At 48.9% G+C, this 17,701-nt stretch overlaps 1 protein-coding gene across 2 annotated transcripts in view; it reads left to right on the top strand.

The window, feature by feature from the left end:
- PDPR (pyruvate dehydrogenase phosphatase regulatory subunit) overlaps positions 1 to 17,701 on the top strand; it is an 81,179-nt gene that overhangs the window by 23,743 nt on the left and 39,735 nt on the right. For both annotated transcript variants that reach the window (XM_054048899.1, XM_054048900.1), the window contains exons 3-7: positions 9,588 to 9,721; positions 13,758 to 13,839; positions 13,939 to 14,102; positions 15,471 to 15,592; positions 16,698 to 16,815. In XM_054048899.1, the coding sequence (XP_053904874.1) occupies positions 9,588 to 9,721; positions 13,758 to 13,839; positions 13,939 to 14,102; positions 15,471 to 15,592; positions 16,698 to 16,815 (620 nt within the window). The remainder of the gene's footprint in view (positions 1 to 9,587; positions 9,722 to 13,757; positions 13,840 to 13,938; positions 14,103 to 15,470; positions 15,593 to 16,697; positions 16,816 to 17,701) is intronic.

The following is a 17,701-nucleotide window of genomic DNA, read 5'->3' as shown; positions in this document are numbered from 1 at the left end:
GAACCCCCCTTCAAATAGTTGAAGGCTGCTATCAAATCCCCCCTCACTCTTCTCTTCTGCAGACTAAACAAGCCCAGTTCCCTCAGCCTCTCCTCGTAAATCATGTGCCCCAGCCCCCTGATCATTTTTGTTGACTTCCGCTGGACTCTCTCCAATTTGTCCACATTCTTTCTGTGGTGGGGGGCCCAAAACTGGATGCAAATCTCCAGATGTGGCCTCACCAGTGCCAAATAGAAGGGAATAATCACTTCCCTCAATCGGCTGGCAGTGCTCCGACTAATGCAGCCCAATATGCCATTAGCCTTCTTGCAAACAAGGGCACACTGTTGACTCATACCCAGCTTCTCATCCACTATAATCCCCAGGTCCTTTTCTGCAGAACTGCTGCTTAGCCAGTCGGTCCCCAGCCTGTAGCAGTGCATGGGATTCTTCCGTCTTAAGTGCAGGACTCTGCACTTGTATTTCTTGAACCTCATCAGATTTCTTTTGGCCCAATCCTTCAATTTGTCTAGGTCACTCTGGACCCTATCCCTACCCTCCAGGTTATTCATGTCTTTCTGATTATGAATTCCTGTCTCAAAACCAAATGTGCGGGATTATAGGACTTGAAATGTCTGCAATAGATGCCCATACGAGATAACTTGGTGTTTTTTAAAGTCATCTTCACTGGCAAGACATTTGTACTGCAGAGGGCAGGAGATAGCTTGAGATTACTGTTCTATTGGAAGGCTGTTGGATTAAAGGTAGATATCCTGAGTAGGGTAGATGTGCCCACTGCTCTGCTCGTTAAACTGCTGGATTTTAGCAGAAGTTTCCAAAAAGTATTCAAAATAGAATGAAAATGTTTTGTTTACTCAGCTGTGCATTTTTTTTTAATGAGACCATGCTGGTATCACTGTGTGAATGGAGACAGAATACACCAGATGGACATGTAGTTTTACAAGATGTGTACATGACACTGGAGCAGACAGTAATTTCCTTGAATGTGGTCCCTCTCCTGCTTGGTGTGTCTCACCAGTTGCCTTTATTGGAATCATGAGTCATTTTGAATTAGTTTCTAGGATTGTAATGTCACCTTCTTCTTCGAATGCGGTCCCTGTAGGTGCTCCACTCCAGGTGATGGTGCGTTGCGGCGCTGTTGAGCGGAGATCTTCGGTAGCAGCGCCTGGTCAGGACGCACACGCTCAGCTGCTGCAGGGCCGGCTTTAGGCCGATTCAGCCGATTCGGCTGAATTGGGCCCCGCGCTGCAGCTGTCCACCCCGCCCCCAGCTCACTTCGCCCTCCTCCCCTCCCCTGAATGCTCCGCCCCCTCCCCTGCTTCCCGCGAATCAGAGATTCGCGGGAAGTCTGAGACGAAGCAGGGGCGGGCCGGCAGCACAAGGTAAGCTGGGGTGGTGGGGGCGCGAGAAGGGCTCTGGGGAGGCGCGGCCCGTTCCCGCAGGCCCCAGCGGCTCTGGCCCGGCTCGGCTCCGGCTCGGCCCCCCCGGCGCGGCCCGGGTCTGGCCCGGCCCAGCCCCCGCGGCGCGGCCCGGGTCGGCTCCGGCCCGGCCCGGTCCCCGCGGCTCGGGTCAGCCCCGGCCCGGTCCCCGCGGCGCGGCTCGGGTCCCCTCCCCCCAACCCCCGGCGCGGCCCCCGCGGCGCGGCTCGGGTCCCGTCCCCCTGGCGCGACTCGGGTCTCCCCCGTCCCCCGGCTCGGCTCTCCCCCACCTGGTGCGGCCCCCGCGGCGCAGCTCCGGGTCAGACCCAATCCCGGCAACCCCGGCCGGAGCGCGGCTCGATTCCTGGGGGCGGGGCTTGCAGCAAGCCCAGCCCCCAGGAATCCGGCCCCGCTCTTGCTAAAGCCGGCCCTGAGCTGCTGTCTCGCAGTGTTGTTAGGGTCTGCCTGAGTGCACGTGTCCCGCACCCACCTCAGTTCCTTCTCAACCATCCTCGGCTGAAGACGGGACTCGGGGCAGTGTTCATCTCTTCCCTGGTTACTCTAGGAAATAAGTAGAGAAAAATAGAAATAGTTAGCTAGCCATTTCCCAGTTCTCCCTTTCCTTTAGCACAGTTCGTTAGTTTAAAAAAAAAACGTCCCCTCAAGTTAGTCTCTTGTTGAGACTTCCTCGGCCGCTTATACTTCCATTATGGTGGGGTTACCAGGCTTTCAGAAATGTGGCTCCTGCAAGGAGTCTATGCTGCGGTCCAGTGGGCACTCATTCTGCGTTAAATGCCTCAGCGACACACACGTCCCTGCGAAGTGTCTCCACTGTACCAGCTTAAAAACTAGAGCTCGCCATGACAGAGACTTGCAGCTAAAAATGCTCCTCATGGAGAAAGCTCTGCAGCCGCCTATGGAGAAGGGCAGTAAACTCTCTCCCTTACGCTCCCCTGGCAAATCAGAACCGACTGAGAGCATGGCTTCACCCTCGCATGTGAAGAGGCAGGAAGCCCTAATGTCTCCTCTCAGAGACACTCAAAAGGGTAAAGGATCTCACACAAGGTCTTTACCCTTGGTGCTGACAGCACCCAGAGCAGGCAACTCTGATCACCCCAGCACCTCACGCGGGGCGCAAAAGCAGGGACCCGACTTCCTGCAGCGGGAAGCTCTCCTCCGTTCCAGTCTCACTGACACCGACAATGGACCCGGTGCCGGCAGCACATTCCATCCTGGTGCCAACAAGAATGTCCGCACCGAGCCTGTCTGCCACCCCCGGAGCAGATTCAGACCCCTTGCGGGACTGTCTTGCAGCTCCTACAAAACCGAAACAAAAATCACTCCAGGCTGCCGTTCACACTTCATGCTCTGCAGCACACCAGCCTAGGGATCAGCAACAATTCCTGCATCAGCAGGATATCTCTGTGGCTCCTGAGCCTGACTCTCCGCTCCTCGACATGGAGCCCTCACTGTTTGAACAGCAGCTCTCGCCACCTGACCTGGATACTTTCACAGATAGTGAGAACGACATACAGCACCAGGCAGAGTTCTCCCCGCCTGAGTGTCCCCCTCCACAGGAGCCATACACCATACCCCAAGACATGGCGCATCATAAGAATCAGACTCACTTTCCCTACTGTGGCCAGGACCCAACTTTTCCTGCCCAGTGCCCTGGCCTCAGTGGTACCGGTGGTCAGCTCCTGCCACCGCTTCTCCTTGCGCCCCTTCTAACAGACCGCAAGCTCGTCCTACGCCTATATCCTCAGCTCCATCAACATCTAGAGCCCCTGAACCCCTTCCTGAAGAGGTGGGCTATGAACCCTTCCCGGATTTACCGGCTCCTGCCTCACCATCAGCCGCAGAGGACACCCTCATGCCTCCACCACCACAAAACATGGACGACTTTAAGCAATTCCAGGAACTTTTCAAGAGAGTGTTCAGCCAGGACATCCCTTTGGAAGAAGTCCAGGAGACACAACATAGACTCCTCAAAATCCTCCAGCCCTCTGCACTCTCAAAGATCTACCCATAAACGAAGCCCTCTTAGAACCAGCTGATACTCTCTGGCAGACCCCTGCCTCCATCCCACCAACATGCAAGAAAGCTGAACGTAAATACTACGTGCCCACGAAGGATGTCGATTTTCCCACCCACAACCCAATTCTCTTGTGGTGGATGCAGCGACGCAGAGAACAAACAGCCACACTACTGGCCCACTCTGCAGGACAAGGACCTCAAACACCTTGACCTCCTGGGCCACAAGGTTTATACCTCTTCTACTCTACAATTTAGAATTGCAAAGTATTGCGCCCTCCTCGCAAGCTATGACTATGACAACTACAACAAGCTCTTTGATTTTACCTCCAATATACCGGAGGACAGGAGAACGGACTTCAAGTCAGCCTTGTCAAAGGTCAGTTGGTGTCTAGCATGGCACTACAAGCGTCCATGGACATGGCAGATACAGCAGCCCGCGCCACTGCAGTGGTGATGCGCCAGTCTTCCTGGCTGGCTGCATTCGGTATCCCCAAGGATTTGCAGACCGAAGTGGAAGATCTTCCCTTTGAAAAAGAGAAACTCATTTCCAAAAAAAACAGATGAAGTCCTTCACACTATGAAAGACTCTAGAACCACTTTGCGCACATTGGGCATATACCCATCCATCCCTAGGAGACAACAATATCAACATTATCAGGGGCCCCGCGCACAACAATATCACTGACCCCAGTCCTGACCATATGACACTGGGAGAATCCGCAACAGACCTCCTAGGCGCCGGCAAAACAAGGCGCAACCAACTACTTCCCACCCATCGGGTAACAAACAGTAATTTTGAAGTGCTGCTTGGGGGTCTGCGCGGCCACCCCTTGACTCCGCCACTTATTTGCCCATTTGGCTACCGCCTCCAGGCTTTCCACCATGTCTGGCAACAGATCACACAGGATCGCTGGGTCCTGGAAATAGTTCAGTCAGGTTACTCCATCCCTTTCCTATCTTCCCTGCGCTTCCCCCTTCCCCGTCCCTCTTCTGAGATCCTTCTCATGAGCACCTTCTCTGCGTGGAGGTGGCATCTTCTCCACCTGGGTGCAGTGGAACATGTACCAATGCAACATCCGGGAAAGGGTTTTACTCCCACTGTTTTCTGACCCAAAAGAAAGACAGAGAGTGAAGACCTATGTTAGACCTATGCCGACTGAACAAGTTTGTACGTGTACAAAAATTCAAGATGGTCACATTGGGCACAATAATACCCACGTTGGAACAAGGGGACTGGTTCACAGCCCTCGACCTACAAGATACCTATTTCCATATATCTGTTCATCCAGCACACAGACGCTTCCTGCGATTCACACTCGGACATGACCACTTTCAATACAGGGTACTTCCATTTGGTTTCTCCACAGCACTATGGGTATTCTCCAAGACCCTAGCTGTAGTTGTAGCCCACCTCCGCAAACACGGGATTATACTTTTTCCCCTACTTAGACGACTGCCTTATCAAAGCCAGCTCTTACAACGAGATGTTAAAAGCGACGAACTTTACCATCTCTCTTTTCCACAGCCTAGGCTTGCAAATAAATTTCCAAAAATCCACCCTGATACCTACACAGCAGATAGAGTTCATAGGAGCTCACCTGGATTCGATTAGAACCAGAGCCTCATTTCCACACAATAGATTCCTCACTATTATGCATCTCATACGCACGATCTCTGTTCGCCCCAGAATACAGGCATGGATCTGCCTACAGCTTCTTGGTCACATGGCAGTCACCACCTTCGTGGTCAAATACGCCAAGCTGCACATGAGATGCCTTCAGGGCTGGCTCAATTCCAACTACAAACCCAGCAGACACAGTTTCTGCATAACACTGACTCCGCCACTGAACGTATTGGCTTCCCTACATTGGTGGACAAAACCAGAGAATCTATGCATGGGTGTTCCCTTCCATCCACACCCCCCAGTACTCATGCTCACCACGGACACTTCCCTGTGACAACAAGGTACAGGGCCGCTGGTCCCCCTCAGAGACCTGTCTGCACATCAGTCTTCTAGAACTCAGAGCCATCAGGTACGTTTGCCTTCACTTTCTTCCCACCATAAAGAACAAGTCCATCTGAGTTCTGATGGACAATATAGCATATATGTTTTACTTCAACAGGCAGGGAGGAGCACGATCTCATTCCCTATACACAAAAGCCATCTGACTATGGAATTGGTGCATACAACATCACATAGAAATCACTTCTTCCTACCTGCCTGGGTGTCACAACACTGTCGCCAACACACTTAGCAGACATTTCTCTGAGGAACACGAATGGGAATTACATCCCACGATACTCCGACAGCTCTTCTCCCACTGTGGCACTCCGTCGATACTCTTGTGTGCCACTCCTCAAAACCCCAAATGCCATCTATTTTGCTCCAGAGCAAGATTCAGACACACATCTCTAAGAGACGTGTTCCTCATTCCTTGGAACAACTCCCTCATGTACGCTATTCCACTGATTCACAGGATTCTACGCAAGATCACAGAGGACAAGGCCCGGGTCATACTTATTGCCCCAGCTTGGCCCAGACAAACATGGTATCCTTACCTGCTATGCATATCCATCCATCCTCCAAGGACTGTCCTCGACAGGCCAGATCTGCTCTCCCAGAACTGCGGTCAGCTTCTCCATCTGGTGAACGGGGGGAGGGATAGCTCAGTGGTTTGAGCATTGGCCTGCTAAACCCAGGGTTGTGAGTTCAATCCTTGAGGGGGCCACTTGGGGATCTGGGGCAAAATCAGTACTTGGTCCTGCTAGTGAAGGCAGGGGGCTGGACTCGATGACCTTTCAAGGTCCCTTCCAGTTCTAGGAGATGGGATATCTCCATTATATTGTTATCTGCGGCTCCGGAAACTCCATCTGACGATGTGGTTCCTTCATGGTTTCAATCCCACAAATTAGCCGCAATACATCCTCCTGCACAGTAGAAGGGACTCCACTTGTAAGACTTACCTGCAAAAGTGGAAAAGCTTCTCCATCTGGTGCTTCCACAGACGCCTGACACCCCGAACTGCAACCCTCCCTGACACCTTAGACTATCTTTTCGAACTAAAACAGGACGGGCTTTCACTCAGTTCTATCGGAGTTCACCGCGCGGCCCTTACCACCTTCCATGACACACTAAATAGCTATTCACTTTTTGCCCACCCCACCATTAAACGCTTCCTCAGGGGCCTGCAAAATCTCTACCCTGAGATTCATACACCAGTAGCCTCCTGGAGTCTCAATCTAGTCCTCTGCGCTCTTATGAAACCTCCTTTTGAGCCCCTGGCTACCTCATTCCTGCTCCACATGTCCATGAAAGTGGCTTTCTTGGTTGCCATAACGTCAACGAGAAGGGTTGGTGAAATAAGTGCCCTGATGGCCTACCCTGCCTACACCATTTTCTCTAAAAACAAGGTTAACTCCGACCCCACCCCAAATTCCTCCCCAAGGTGGTGGCTCCCTTCCATTTTAACCAGCCAATACACTTGCCTGTATTCCATCCCATCGACTCCACAGGAAGCAGCGTTACATACCCTCGATGTCCGACAGGCTCTTGCATTCTATCTTGACAGAACTAAACCATTTCGAAAATCCCCATGGCTATTTGTTTCTACTACTGAGAGATCAAAGGGTGAGGCTATCTCTAAGCAAAGACTCTCCAAGTGGATCTCGGATTTCATCAGATCCTGCTATCAGACCCAGAATGTTCAACCACCAGAGAATATTAGAACTCATTCTACTAGAGCAATGTCAACATCCATTGCCTTCCTCCACAATGTACCCATTACAGACATATGTAAGGCGGCCATGTGGACATCTGACCACACATTTGCCAAACATTATGCTATCACACGGGATACCACGGCAGACACCATAGTCGACCATGTGGTACTGTCTACCATTATCCCTCACGCATATCCAAAATCCCACCAACCATAGTGGGTACAGCTTCACATTCACCTGGAGTGGAGCACCCACAGGGACAGCACTTGAAGAAGAGAAAGTTACTCACCTTGCAGTAACTGAGGTTCTTCGAGATGTCTGTCCTTGTGGGTGCTCCACTACCCACCCTCCTCCCCTCTACTTTTAGAGTACTAATCAGACAACTCTACGGTAGAGAAGGAACTGAGTGGGGTGTGGGACGCATGTGCTCAGGCAGACCTTAATGCCGCCGCGAGACAGCAGCTGAACGTGTGCATCCCAACCAGGCACTGCTACCGAAGATCTCCGATCAATGGCGCTGTGACGCACCGACACCTGGAGTGGAGCACCCCCAGGGACAGATATCTCAAAGAACCTCAGTTACTGCAAGGTGAATAACTTTCTCATGTGCATAGCTCAGATGAGCAGTTTGAGCTCTGTATAGCATAGTAAACTATACACTGTGCTATGGGCTGCTCTGTCTTTGTAAGGACACCCCTCAAATTCAGTCAGCTCTGTGGTGCTTTCCTTTGCGTCTTTGACTTGAGAATGTGCTTTCGCTGGTTGAAGACTATTTGCTTATGCTGTAGGGAGTGGTGTCAGTTCTGTTTTATAGGTTCTTTGCATGTGTAGGTCATGGTTAAGGCTACGATTTAGTCATGGGTATTTTTAGTAAAAGTGATGGATAGGTCATGGGCAATAAACAAAAATTAACGGCCCGTGACCTGTCCATGACTTATACTAAAAATACCTGCATTTAAATGGGGGGGGGGGGGCGCTGAGTGTGTGGGGATGCAGCTGCGGGGGGGGGGGCGGGGGGGCGCCTGGGGCCAGCGGCTCCAGCTGCTGAGGGCCACAGATTGCAGCTGCTCTGGCCGACCGGGGACTGCGGCTGCTCTGGCCGGCCGGGGATTGCTGCCCAGGGCCACTCCAGTAGCTGGCCCACTGTTTGGGCGGCAGTGGGGTCAACCACACTGGCCCCTGCAGAAGTCACAGAGGTCGCGGAAAGTCACGGAATCCATGACTTCCGTGTCCTCCATGACAGACATGGAGCCCTAATCATGGTAAAAGCACTCTTCAGTGTCCAGCTTTGAATGCAGTCTCACTGTACTATGCCTCATTGGACAGCAGTTTTCCTGCCACCTGTGTTTCTTGCTGGGGTGCAAGTATAGGGTGCATCTTATCAACAAGCAGCTAAAAATACACTCTGGAGCTGGAATGCCCAGTGGGGTTTTGTTTGGAGCAGGGGTTGGAGGCATCTGGACATGGGATCTGCCCAGTCAATGGAGTACTCCAAATGGAGAGGGCTTTTAACTAACAGGGTTTATTACTCTAACATCAGCTCAAGTTACCAGGAATTCATGCCTACCTCAGTTCTGGGCTGTTCTTTCTCCCCCTTTCCTCCTTCCCATATCTTACTGTGATTTCACCTTCTTGTAGCTACACACACAAGCAGCAAACTCTGGCTGCCAATAAGAGGGGCTGCAATGCCCAGGGCCGGCTCTAGCTTTTTTGCCGCCCCAAGCAAAAAAAGGGCGTCCGGATGCCGAAGCACAAAAAAAAAAAAAACGGCTGCTGCAGGGAGCATGTGGAGGGCGGTCAAGGTGGCTCGCAGGGGGGTGAAGGGTGGCGCCTGCCCGCTCCCTCCGCCCGCTCGCAGCCGGGCGAGAGGGGCTCCCCCCTCCAGCATTGGGGTGTCTCTCCCGGGCTGGGCAGGCAGAGCCCCCGGGGGCTGCAGGAGGTGCTGGCTAGGCGGCTCAGCCGGGCCGGACTCAGAGTGGCGCGGGAGGCGGAGGCCGGTGCAGGCGGCGGGGAGTGGCACTTCCTGGGGAGCCCGGCGGCATGGTGAGCGGCGGGGATCGCTAGTTCCTGCCCCCGCTGGGCCAGGGTCCGTGACCCTGTAGGGCTGGGCTGGGACTGGCAGAGCGCAGGGAGCCGGCCAGGGGCTCTGGAGCTGCGGACCGGGTTGCCAAAGCAAAAAAAAAAAAAAAAGAATCATGGCAGGGCGGCCTGAATGTGCTGCCCCAAGATTGGCCGGCATGCCGCCCCTTACAATGTGCCGCCCCAGGCGCGTGCTTTCTTGTCTGGTGCCTGGAGCTGGCCCTGGCAATGCCTAGTGCAACTGAGAGATTCTTGTCCTGAGGCTGTCCCTGAACCAGAGGCTCTGGCATGATAGTATTTTGTATGAGGCCCCTGCTGTATTTTCTCCTGCAGGCTGGCTGCTGGCTCCACTCGATTCTGTGCTGGCATCGTGAGCACAGTCAGGCACTTGTCCATAGAGCTGAAGATGGCTGACTATTCAAACAAGCTGTATCAGCAGTTAGAACAAGAGACAGGAATCAAAACAGGTAAGAAAAGGAACCTCTGGCTCAGTTCCCTGCAAAGTGGATTCACACGAACTCCACTGCTTTCTGGGACTTGGAATGAGGTAATACTAGCATGTATAATTGCTGGTTTCTAAGCACTGAATGGGGCTTTAGCCCTCTCAGCTTGGAAACGCTCCCATGGCATCCTCACGTTTGGATTGCCTGCTGCAGTCATTTAGAACACAACACTTGTGACAGGTAAGGGCAGAATTGTTGAAAGAAAACTTCCCCCATTATGCTCAAATCAGTAACATAAAAGTTAATCAAGTAAGAGTTAACTAGAATTAACCATGAAGCTTATACAGATGTATTAATTTTTGTATCTCCAGCCTGGGCAGCAATCTTAGCATAAAGTACTTGTTTATATTGCATGCACACCTGCATATTAAAGAGGGAGCAGAGGATGAGGGCCCAGTAGCAGCAACGCCACACCAGTTTCCAACCAGCTTTAATAATAGCATGCGAGAAACTCACAGATCCACAGGGTGAGTTTGCCTCAAGCCTTTAAACAGTCTGTCAGGGAGCATACTCCTCTTAGTGCTAGTCCCTAGGCCTCCACTTTTTGCAAGGGATACCCTGGAGCTCCATTACTTTGAGGCTGGGCCCTGGCTTCAGCACTACTGTATCTCACCATGGCTCCTTCAGTAAGTCCAAAAGAACCTGAACTCCTGTTGGAGGGAGACTTTACCCCTTTGGGAGCTATGCAGCCAATAGATGTTTGCAGCAACACAGGGCAGCCTTTTCAGTACAGGACAGCTTTTATTAGTCAACTAGCATACAATATTTTAGGATCCTGAAATTACAATGGAAAAGCAAAGCTTACATGCATGGCTGGATAATCTGCCTCTTTCACCCAGAATGTCCAAGATTCAATCTCTCTCACTGCACAGGGCAGCAGTATCTTTATAACAGTTTTCTGACACCTCAGTTCTTTGTTTCCAGCCCTAGTCACCCTGTTTGCACATGATCTGCCTCCCTTGGCTCCCAGTCATTAAAAGTTAATGTCCAGTCCATGGTCTTCCATTGTATCTCCAAGGGAAGCCAATGATATGTTGGCAATTCTTGATAATTCATTGATACCAATCCTGACATGCTTATGTAACCTACATACATCTCTTAGCTCCCTGTCCTAGAGAAGATGACAACCCCTTGAGTCATAGTAGATCACAGTATAAAAGTGAATGGGGAAACAGTCATACATTTTTCATAAAAATACAGAAATTTCCCACATTCGCTATAACTACACAAATAGAACATACTTCACTTTTCAAAGTCATGCACTCAAAAGTTAGGATGTGCCAGATTTAAGTTTCCTTCACAACTTTAATTCAGTCCCCTTGTATGTATGTGTTATGAAACAGTATGCCTCATACAATGCACAGAATGGATGGTGTTCTCTTAACAACAGTTGTTCATTGTATGGCACCATGCCTTATTTACTGCGTGTTGTTTTGAAGGCAGAACTGTTAATTTCCTTATTGGCTTTCCATGATGCTCATCACTACAGTACCTGAGTGCTTCACAAACATTAATGAATTTATTTTTACAATACTCCTGTGAGATTAGGGGGTGTTAGTCCCCTTTTACATCTAGGATCAACAGATTGGACATCGGAATTTCAAGTCAGGCATGCAGAAAATAAACACACAATTAGTGAGCACTATGAAAAGTTTAAGTGACTTGCCTAGTATTGCATAGGAACTCAGTTACAGAAACGGGGTAGAATCCAGTTCTTCAGGCAAGCATTCAGCTGCCTGAACCATGAAATCATCATTTCTCTTCCCACAATCCTCTGACTCATTCACCACTCCACTATCGTGATTCACCCCCAGAGCAAGTACCGCTTGTGCACTGAATGAGTCAGGGGTCCTATGGGAAATATATGATGTGATCATGTAATGAAAGATTATCTTGATGCATACGTGTATACAGGGGGCCAAATTAAGGTTTCAGGGGATCCTTAATTCTAGCATTTCCTGAGTTCTGAGTGCTTGACTTTTAACATAGTTTGTATGTATTTTCCTTGGTTGCAAAATATGCAAACTGGAAAAACAGAAATTCCATCATGTGGCATCATATTGAAACCCACATGGGTCATCAGCAGGGTCAAACCTTTAGAGCCACCATATGAGTTAAACCACAACAACTAATGAAGTAACTGATAGCAGTAATAGGTTGTCACACTCTGTGGACCAGCACTAGAGGGGATGGGACACTGCCAGTGGGTTTCACAAATAGAGGAACGCTGGGACTTGGGGAGCTGATGTGCCATTCTGGGATCTGAAGGGGAATGTGATCTAGTGGGTACAGAGCTTTTTGCCTGCTGTCCTCAAACCTGACCCCTTCTGCCAAGCCCCCTCCAACCTTTCCCTGTCCCAGACTCTCTCCCTTCCCCCAATTCCCAGCTCCCTACCCAACCAATCCCAGTCTCCCCTCCACCCTGCTCCTCATCTGTTCCGTCTGTCCACCCCCAGCCTCTGGTGACACACACCCATGTTCCCCATTACCATTGGGTCTCAGTCCCAGTGTCCTTCCTTTTGAGCTTCTTGTCCAATCTCTTTGTCACCGCCCCTATCTTCTTGTTCCAGTTTCCTTACCCAGCTAGTCTTAGTTCTTCCCCTTAACTCCATTTCCTCATCAGATCTGGCTCTCTTCCTCCCTTTCCCCCATACCTCTGATTCAAATCCCAATCTCCTTGCCCAGACAGTTCCAATATCCCCACTGCCTTCTCCCAAGATCATCTGATCTCAGTCGCCCACTTCCTGACTCCCAGTCTCTGCTCAGCCAGTCCTAGTCTCCTCCCTAACACCAATTCCCAGTCCCAGTTTCTTTCTCCCTCTCCTCCAGCTACTTGTCCCAATCTACTCTTCCTGCCATTCCCTTCCCAGATCTTGTTCCCTCTGCATTCGAATTGGGCATCCTCCTCCTCCACACTGCCTGGACTGAACAGAGGGAGGACTGAGAGCACAACAAAATCAGGCTCCCTGCTCTCAGTTCCAGTGACCAGCCCTGGTCCAGTCTGCAGTAGCACAGAGCTGCAGCTTCAGGGAAATACCTCTTAGCCATCCAGACCAGAGCATGCTCAGGGTGGACACAATCTTCGGGGATTTAGATGTGAAACTCTAGCAAGTCTCTACTATGCATGTGTGAACTGTGATTTTTTCAAAGGCATAGCTTGGTTAAATTTGGTTGATTTTCACAGGGACGATAAAAGGTACATCCCTAACACAAAGGCCACCCCCTTGCCAAATTTCAGGTCCCCTGCTCCAAAGTTGAGGGAACTTTAGCTTTTTAAAAGAAAAGGTTGCCAAAATTTTTAACATGGGCAAATGCAACAAATTTTTCCTTAGCCTCATTCTCAGAATGGCTGAATCATTTAGGCTGAAATTTCAAAATTAACCACAAAAAAAAAAAAAAAAATCAGTTTGAGGCAGACAACTGACATGGAAGATTTCAGCCCACACAGTTACCTTTGGCAGAATTATAAGAAACAGAAAACAGGGTCTTACAGTGGATTGTGTCAGGCAACCTTAATAGTCAGCATTACCAGCCCTGCCTATAATTAAGGTTAATATTTAAAGGGTCATATTCGTCCATTAAAGCCAATGGAGTTACCTTGGTGCCAAAAGGTTTACATTCATTTATTACATGTTAAAGTTTTTTCTTCAGCTTATTAAGCAGTTATTAGAGCACATGGGGCAGTGGTCTGAATCCCTAGTTCTAGCCTCTTATCTTGCCAGTTTCTCCTTTACTGGGCAGGAGTGTGTGGAATATAATCTGTGAGAGTATTTATGAACCTGAGTAACTTTTAGTATAAAGGAGGATTAAAATAATTTTAGTAGTCTAAATTAAACTGTGCCTTCTAAAACAATTGTAGGTTACTAGCTAATCAGTGTATGAATGTGGGAAGCTGGGCTTTCTCGGCTGCTGTGTATTGGAAGCAATGATTCTGCTGGAAATACAAGGGCTTGGAGAACCTGCCCAACTCTGACTTGACTTTGGTTGGTCATTGTCCTAGGTTACGTGAAGACAGGCTCTATCTCACTGGCTCAGACGCAGGATCGACTGATCTCCCTGAAACGCATTGCCTCAAGGCTCAGGTACATATAAGAGAGAAATTGTACCTGATCTTAAACTTTACCTGTGCTTCCCTTTCCTGAGAGGCTAATGACGAGCATCCTCTGTGTGTTCTGTGGCAGTGTAATGGGGATACCTTGTGAAATCATGGCTCCAAAACAAGTGGCACAACTACACCCACTAATCAACATTCATGACCTGGTGGGTGCCATGTATGTGCCAGAGGACGCAGTCGTATCATCTGTCGATGTGAGTCTTGCTCTGGCAAATGCTGCCTCTCGAAATGGTATGAATATTTTTAATCTATAACATGCCAGCTCCCTTGTGTGATGTCTGCCTTGTTCTTATAAAGGAAAATGACCGTGTGATAGGGATAGTATCAGATTTGGAATTCATCTTATTCTGTTTTGATGACCAAAGTCTGCTAATTTCTTTAAAGGAAATATGCTTTTAAATCCATTTTTCTCCACCCTAAAGTCAGGTCAGATCTTGTTTGGGTACTGCATCTTTAGAGATATTTAGTAATAAGGAATCATACACCACAGGCTGCTGTAGTGATTATTTATATACAACCCTACAAGTCTATACAATGCTTTCTACCTATAGTAAACCCAGATGGGAGCTTAGTCTAAAGGCACAAGTGGATTCATACCCGTCTGGACCGTTTCATTATATATGAGCCCAGAGGAGTGTGCGATCAGAAGCTGGAATACTTAACTAGACAGGTGGATTTTGGGGGATTTGGAGGTGGGCCTGACATATGCCAGTTGGAAGCTTGTTCAGTGAGATTGGGGAGGTCTGAAAGAAGGGACAAAGTCATGATTTAGCAAAGAAGATGGGAGTGGAACTTGGTCAGATTGGAGGAAGCTTATGAGGTGTACGAGGGTGAAGCTCTGAAGCCAAGGTGGAGGCTGTACGGCAGCAGCATGTCCTTTGTGCGTAGCAAGGCGTGAGGCCACCAGCCAATTGCCTCCAAGGCTCTGGAAGTGCTATTCTTATCATTTAGCATCTCCTCGTATTGTACTTATGACTTCATATCATTGTCTTTGACTGAGAAAAATATGTTGCTAAAGTCTCACTAAGTGCCACCCGGTCGGGTGTCTCAGAACTTCATTGGCTGGAACTTCTGTTTGCCAGTTGAATTTCTGAGTCCTGCTTATTTTCAGTATCATTCACTAACTGGGGCAAAAATGACTGTGTTCCCTTGAAATAGCCATTAGCTTTTGTATCTGTGCCACCATCCAAACTTAAGACTCCAGCATTTATAAATAAAGTTTATAGGGTCTTTACTCTGGCTTAGAGTTCCTCGTTCACACTTCCTTCCTCCTTAAATGCCATCTTTGCTCCCTATTTGTTTATTCCTGTCAGCCAGTATAAATCCCACACTAAACAGGCTGCAATTCCAGCTCACTGCATTGCAGGATCTGTCCTGCTTCATTGTACACGAGCCATCAAGGTTTTCTACATAAAACATTTTGTACGCAAGCCCTTCTCCTCTTTTCCCTATGAGAAGATTTCATCTAGAAATAGGAAATGCCTGTGTCTGAAATGGAGGAGAGGCTGTTAATTTGGCTTTGGGATTAGCAGCCTGATTTTTCATCCTAGCAGTAAGGCTTGTGGTATCCTGACTCCTTTCTCTGACCTCTCTATGCAGGTGTCCAGATCCATGAGCGGACAAGCATCAGCTATGTCATGGTCCAAAAGGGTTGTGTGACTGGAGTGGAGACTGACAGAGGACAGATTGAATGCCAGTATTTTGTCAACTGTGCTGGGCAGGTTAGATTTGATGGGAATTTCCCCCTCTGTGTCCTCTTGTAAGGACTCCAGTGTATTCGGTAGCTGTAATAGCAGAGGAGGAGATCATTCAGTACCAGCTAAGACCGCATGTCACGTTTCTTCAGAACGAACGAACACTTGTCAGCCCCAAAAATAGGAAAATATTTGTTACATCCCCAAATAGCTGTGTTTACACCCTCCCTCTCCATACTATCTTTGTCCTAATTAGAGCAGTCCTAATTAGCAGTGCTAAGTTTCTGCCACCCATGTATTTGCTTTTAATCGTATTTTTACTTTATAAAGAAATGTATATGTTCTGTATTTTCTCTGCAGTTTCATACATTATTATAATGTTAAGGTTCACTTTGGCCTGGTCTGCGGCAGTGCATCAAAGGAATGCTATTCAGTGCCACAGAATGGTAGTTCTATCTAAGAGGAGACTAGTGCATGCTGTTTGCTTGGCACTATAATCTAAGTGGCAACCTGCTGAGAGGCATTTTGCAATGTGGCAATACACACCTGCCAAATCTCACTCAATGGGAGGGGCACATCTTTCTGAGGTGAAGGACTTTGCTGTGGCTCTTAATGAGACTATTGAATCTCCATAATTTTTCTGGAAATCTCCCTCATTCTAATGTCACAGCTTGTCAGCCCTGAAGATATATTTGCCAGTTGATGTTTCTCAGCCTGCAACTGGCCATCTTGGTAACATGGAACCCCAGCAGACCAGGAGGCCATTAGAAGAATCATTGTCTATTATGTTTTCTTTGGAAGCCAAACCAGTAGTGATTTCACAGTATAAATTGTTTTGTTTTGTTTTATATCATGATAGCACCTAAAAGCTTCAATCATGGACTAGGCCCCCATTGAGCTAGTTGCTGTTCAAACACAACAAAAAGATGTTCCCTTCCCCAAAGAGTTTATAATCTAAGTAGAGAGGGGAAAAAAGTAAATAATTCCTTCTGTCTAAGGCAATATTACAGCAGCATAGACATTGATTTGCTCTCTGGTGCTGTAGCAAAAACACTCAGATGATGACAGAATATGCATGGGACTCAGCTTTCTCCCAGTCACTTCCACCCTAACTAAGCCTTTCTGGTTTCAGTGGGCCTACGAGCTGGGTCTGTCCAATGAGGAACCTGTCAGTATCCCACTGCATGGCTGTGAGCACTTTTACCTCTTGACACGTCCCTTGAAGAAGCCACTAGAGAGCAACACACCAAGTGAGGACTCTTCCACTCTGATTTATTTTGCTGGTGAACTATCTCTGTCCTTCCAAAGGCAAGGCTGGCTGGAGAGGCAGAGCTCATGGGTGCAGACGTTTTCCATAGTCCTGAACTCTGCCAGGAATGTGCCTTGCGTTCAGGCTCACTTATTCTGAGTGTTCTCTTTCAGAGTTGAGGTGGGGAATAGCTGTCTATTTACTCAAACATAAACTCTTGCCACAAAAGATGAGTTCTTCTGGGTGTGCCAGCTCAGATAGCAGAGATTGTGGCTCGGGAATGATTTTGATTCTTGCTTTGAAAGTAGTTGATGCATCCATCAGAGATACAACCATGCACCACATGCTCTGGAAGGATGGTGCTAACCTTGCTATTATGTTCTCCTTGGAGGCTGCTGTGCCCATATGGGCCATGTATTTCTCTCTTTCAGTTGAAGTTAAGGCTTTACAATGGCATTGGCATGTCATTGAGCAGTAGGGGGCAACCACAGCACTTGGGATAACAACCCTTCCCTCCCCACATGCCTGGCATTTGGCTCCCTTGAAGGAGAGCGCACATATGGATACCAGGGCTGGGAAGTGGAAAATGTGTGTGTCTCACTCACTCACTCACTCACTCACTCACTCACTCACTCACACACACACACACACACACACACACACACACACACACACACACACACACACACACACACACACACACACACACACACACACACACACACACCCTTCCTTGTCTCTGTCATTCTCTAGCAAGCATTTCCGCAACTAGTAAGTAATGTTTATGCTCCTCTGGGAACCCAGTTCTCTGACCAGAGAGCCTGATTCATTCTCTAGTGAATTCTCTTCACTGACTGATTTGTGAGTCATTTTTGTATTCCCAGCTT

Source organism: Malaclemys terrapin, chromosome 14 (genome assembly GCF_027887155.1).
Source record: "Malaclemys terrapin pileata isolate rMalTer1 chromosome 14, rMalTer1.hap1, whole genome shotgun sequence".
In the NCBI taxonomy this organism is placed as follows: domain Eukaryota; kingdom Metazoa; phylum Chordata; order Testudines; family Emydidae; genus Malaclemys; species Malaclemys terrapin.
Note: the sequence above shows the minus strand (reverse complement) of the source record. Positions and strands in the feature narration are given on the sequence as shown.